The sequence below is a fragment of the Fundulus heteroclitus genome, chromosome 6 (assembly GCF_011125445.2).
Source record: "Fundulus heteroclitus isolate FHET01 chromosome 6, MU-UCD_Fhet_4.1, whole genome shotgun sequence".
Classification (NCBI taxonomy): Eukaryota; Metazoa; Chordata; class Actinopteri; order Cyprinodontiformes; family Fundulidae; genus Fundulus; species Fundulus heteroclitus.
The window spans coordinates 16,539,488-16,543,726 of record NC_046366.1 but is presented as its reverse complement, the minus strand read 5'-3'; the positions used below and the strand labels follow the sequence as shown (position 1 = coordinate 16,543,726).

Below are 4,239 nucleotides of genomic sequence, written 5' to 3'. Positions count from 1 at the left end.
GCAGCGAACACTTTTTTTTTTTTTTTTTCTTTTTGTTCCCAGTTTATCCCTTTTAGTTTTTTTTGGCGTTTTGTTTTAATAAGAGGGGAGCTCACGCCCTGCTGACAGATAATGCGTGCGGGCTCAGGTGCTGCCAGGAAGCCTTGAGGCGGTCCAATGGAGGAGCTGCGTGTCCCCGCTCCGGAGCTGCTCTCCGCCCAGTCGACCAATCAAAAAAGTGAGGCGTCCCAGTTCCTGCTCTTATAAAACCGAGTCGCTCCGGAGCCAAGGTACCGGAGAATGAGAGAGATACTAAAGAACCATCATCGAACCACTCATTGGACCTGCCAGTCCTTTAGTTTTTATTTCGATTTTCTCGTCTCTCCAGGTAACTTCACACCTTTCGTTTCTCTGATTGGGTTGTTTTATTAGTACTTGGCCACGCAGGGCTATTCGGACAGCCCGGTTCATTGTTTCATGTATTATGCCGGTGTTTGCCATTTAGCGCGTTTCTGCGCTCTCTGCGCGCTCGCAGCGGGTTTCGTGGCTCTGTTTCTGATGTGGTTTTTTTTTAGACTTTCAGCGTGTGTTTGACTCATTGTTGTTCCCGCGTATAGTATTTTATCCTAACCAGGAAGAGGGGGGGCTGATGTAATCCTGCCACTCTCTTGCAGTCGCCAATAGTAACCACGACGATCGCGACACCAACAAAGATGTGTTCAGTTAAAATAGTAGGTTTTTCTTTTGTGAGTCACCGCTTGTGCGCTGGTCGTAATTTTATTAGTCAGCATCTGTGGTAGAAAGAAGCTCCATTTTGTTACCCAAGCGGAGAAAAGTAGAAAAAACTGGAAACGTTTTTTTTTTTCCCCCTTTCCTTCCACATCCTCAACATGTTTTTCAGTCAAACCCCAACCCCCCCTCCCCTTCTAGAATACCAAAATAACAATGGTGCTTTTTTTTGTGTGTGTGCTTTCGCGCCCCCCTCAAAGCCCAGCTAGTTACGCAACATGTGCTCCATCTCTGCTCTTCATCTCGTATATTTACCCTCTCCTCCTCCTCCTCTCGCTCTCAGGTGTGTTATAGTATCAGTTAAGATGGCCACGTCCGCCAGCGCCAGCTTGAGTAAAGCCATCAAGCAGCAGTACATGGAGCTCCCCCAGGGAGATAAAGTCCAGGCCATGTACATTTGGGTTGACGGAACGGGAGAGGGGCTCCGTTGCAAAACGAGAACTCTTGATTTTGAGCCCAAAAGCATCGAAGGTGAGCTTCAATTCTCCCGAATAGCGTGAAACGAGCTGTACGGGTTGAACCCTGTGACCCCCCCCCCCCATCACCGCCACAGTCTGAAGAAGTGTAATAGCCACTCTCCTCGTCCTCTTACAGATCTCCCTGAGTGGAACTTTGATGGCTCCAGCACCTACCAGGCCGAGGGATCCAACAGCGACATGTACCTGATCCCTGCTGCCATGTTTCGTGATCCTTTCCGCAGAGACCCCAACAAGCTGGTCCTGTGTGAAGTCCAGAAGTACAACCGCAAACCTGCCGGTGAGTAAACCACTGTAATGGTATATAACTTCCGCAAAGCTTATGTTTTTATGCTTAGAGGACCTAACCTCAGTCTCGAACACAATGTCTAGATCTAAAAGTTGCAATTGTGTTTTCTTTCTACAGAAACCAACCTGCGCATCACATGTAAGAAGATGATGGAGATGGTGGCGGACCAGCATCCCTGGTTTGGTATGGAGCAGGAGTACACCATCCTGGGCACGGACGGACATCCTTTTGGCTGGCCGTCTAACGGTTTTCCTGGACCGCAGGGTGAGCAGCTGAAGTTTTCGTCTGGTCGGTCCTTCCTGTGAGAGAAAGCAGCGTCGTCCAGGTTTTAACCCCCGTTGTGCCTTTGCAGGTCCATACTACTGTGGAGTCGGCGCGGACAAAGCCTACGGCAGAGACATCGTGGAGGCTCATTACAGAGCATGTTTGTATGCCGGCGTCAACATCGGTGGAACAAATGCGGAAGTGATGCCTGCCCAGGTAATGATGGGAGTCCAACGTGCGCTTGGACGTATGTTTTGGTGTTCGTGTTTGGTCACGTGACGATGAACCGCTTTATCTGTGTTCCAGTGGGAGTTTCAGATTGGACCATGCGAGGGGATCGACATGGGCGATCATTTGTGGGCAGCGCGCTTCATCCTTCACCGCGTCTGCGAAGACTTTGGCGTCGTGGCCTCATTCGACCCCAAGCCCATCCCAGGAAACTGGAACGGAGCAGGCTGCCATACCAACTTCAGCACAAAAGAGATGAGGGAAGACGGTGGACTGAAGTAAGTGAACAAAACTCTCTATGCTTTTTTTTCCCAACAATACTGGTAAAGTTTGTTTTCTTTTACATTTGTGGCGCTTACCTCTTATCGTTTCTACTTCCAGAGCTATCGAAGACGCAATTGAGAAGCTCGGAAAGCGACACGAGTATCATATACGTGCCTACGATCCTAAGGGGGGTCTCGACAACGCTCGGCGCCTCACCGGCCGACACGAAACGTCAAACATTCACGAGTTCTCCGCGGGCGTGGCGAACCGCGGCGCCAGCATCCGCATTCCCCGCTCCGTGGGCCAGGAGAAGAGGGGCTACTTCGAAGACCGCCGCCCCTCGGCCAACTGCGACCCGTACGGCGTGACCGAGGCTCTGATTCGCACTTGTCTGCTGAACGAGGAGGGCGAAGAACCAACGGATTACTAAGCAGCTCCCAGACTGGCTTCCACTGCCCTCCCCAAATTTCTTTAAACTAAACTAGTACTGTATTTTTTTTTTCCCCCCCTCTCCCACTAAGATGATTTTTAACTTACAATGCTAATGGATTAAAGTTGGCTGGTCAACTTGAAGCAAAGGTGATGAGATACTTGGTAGTTATGAGCTGGTGACGTCAGGGTATGCCTTTCCTTGTGTCAGTAAACAGGGATTGGCTTTTGTAACACTATTCTTAGCCCATGCCATATCATTCCCTCTTTGTCCGTCTGGGACTAAAGCACAAGGACACCTAAGAGTAGGGCTGCTAAGGCTGGACAACATGTGTAAAAGTAATAAATGTGACTAGTTCTTGTACTGTTTAATATGTGTTGACCTGACGATCCAGTCCTCTATGTTACTAATGTTCTCAATTTATGAAGTGTCTGTTTTTTTTAACATTGTTTGATGTCCTTAAAATTCTGGCACATTTTTTTTGTGGTCAGCCTGTATGGTACACTTGTAGATGTCCCAGATATAAGTTGTTTATAAAGTGGTGGATCTTTCCATAACGCCATTTGTAGAGTTTCCTCAAGGAGTTTTATCCTTTTTGTTAACTTGAGATATATTGTAATGCGCCTGATTTGGTAAAGCATCACGTTTACTGAACCTGGTGTTTTTTATTGATACATTTAAAACATTTATTTTTATCACAAATACGTGTCTTTGACTCTTGTATTAAATTGTGTTATTTTGGGATTTGAGAGATCTGAGGATGCACTGTCTAATCTTTCAAACAGGGCAGAAATTGAAAAAAATGACACCTCTTTTTAATAGAGCATCCATTATTTTGTCGGATATGACAAACATAAGGAACGGGATTTCAAGTCAAGCTGGTCTGTAGGGTAACTGCTTTCATTTGCCAAAGCCGTTCCGACATCTGGTATGGCAGGATTTAACAGAGAACCGTAAACGCAGTAGAGCGAAATGAAAAACGCCCAAAGGTAATTACTAAAGTTTAACAGGCTGTGCCTTCTCATATGCCAAGGCATTCGGCGTTCTCAACTTGGCTTATTTCTCGCCAAACAGTTCAACGCCCGCTTTGTTCTCACGGTGTTTTTTTTTTTTTTTTTCTCTGGATCATGTGGGTAGATCCTGGAAAGTGGGAAAGTCACGTGCCGGTTATTAGGCTCTTTCAATGCAGCTGCCTGAGGACAATATTTCTGCCTGTGCTCTGTCAAACTCCTTCACAGCAAGACTGATTGTTGTGGCTGCGAGCTTGACTTATTTGGTCTGTGTCCTGGTTTTAACCTCGTTCTACGCAGATATTTGCATTTCTGCTTCTTCGTCAAGTAACACAAAACCCAACCTAAAAGATACCGATACCTGAGTACTCTGTGTCCTAGCATCTACCAGCTGGCTTTAGACTTTGGTGAGAACTTTTTGTGTTTGTACAGAGTGAAATAGCTTACACAAGACGTAAACATGTATTTCGGCTGCGCTCTCCCCCTTCTCGGGGGAAGGGCCACTGAGTT

General features: G+C 47.1%; 1 protein-coding gene across 1 annotated transcript; it reads left to right on the top strand.

Annotated features, from left to right (window-relative positions):
* The first annotated feature begins 244 nt into the window (after positions 1-244).
* Positions 245-3,421, top strand: glula (glutamate-ammonia ligase (glutamine synthase) a). The gene is made up of 7 exons (XM_012851278.3): positions 245-367; positions 1,052-1,239; positions 1,363-1,524; positions 1,651-1,797; positions 1,886-2,013; positions 2,104-2,303; positions 2,407-3,421. Exons 2-7 carry the CDS (start codon positions 1,074-1,076, stop codon positions 2,717-2,719), a joined length of 1,116 nt encoding a protein of 371 aa, XP_012706732.1. The 5' UTR covers positions 245-367; positions 1,052-1,073; the 3' UTR covers positions 2,720-3,421.
* Positions 3,422-4,239: the final 818 nt, after the last annotated feature.

What these genes read in the sequence shown, in the direction of transcription:
- glula (XM_012851278.3), top strand. Translation starts at nt 1,074, where the DNA reads ATGGCCACGTCCGCCAGCGCCAGCTTGAGTAAAGCCATCAAGCAGCAG. An exon ending in CGGTTTTCCTGGACCGCAGG is followed by an intron (nt 1,798 to 1,885) that starts GTGAGCAGCTGA and finishes GTGCCTTTGCAG; the next exon opens with GTCCATACTACTGTGGAGTC. An exon ending in CGGAAGTGATGCCTGCCCAG is followed by an intron (nt 2,014 to 2,103) that starts GTAATGATGGGA and finishes TCTGTGTTCCAG; the next exon opens with TGGGAGTTTCAGATTGGACC.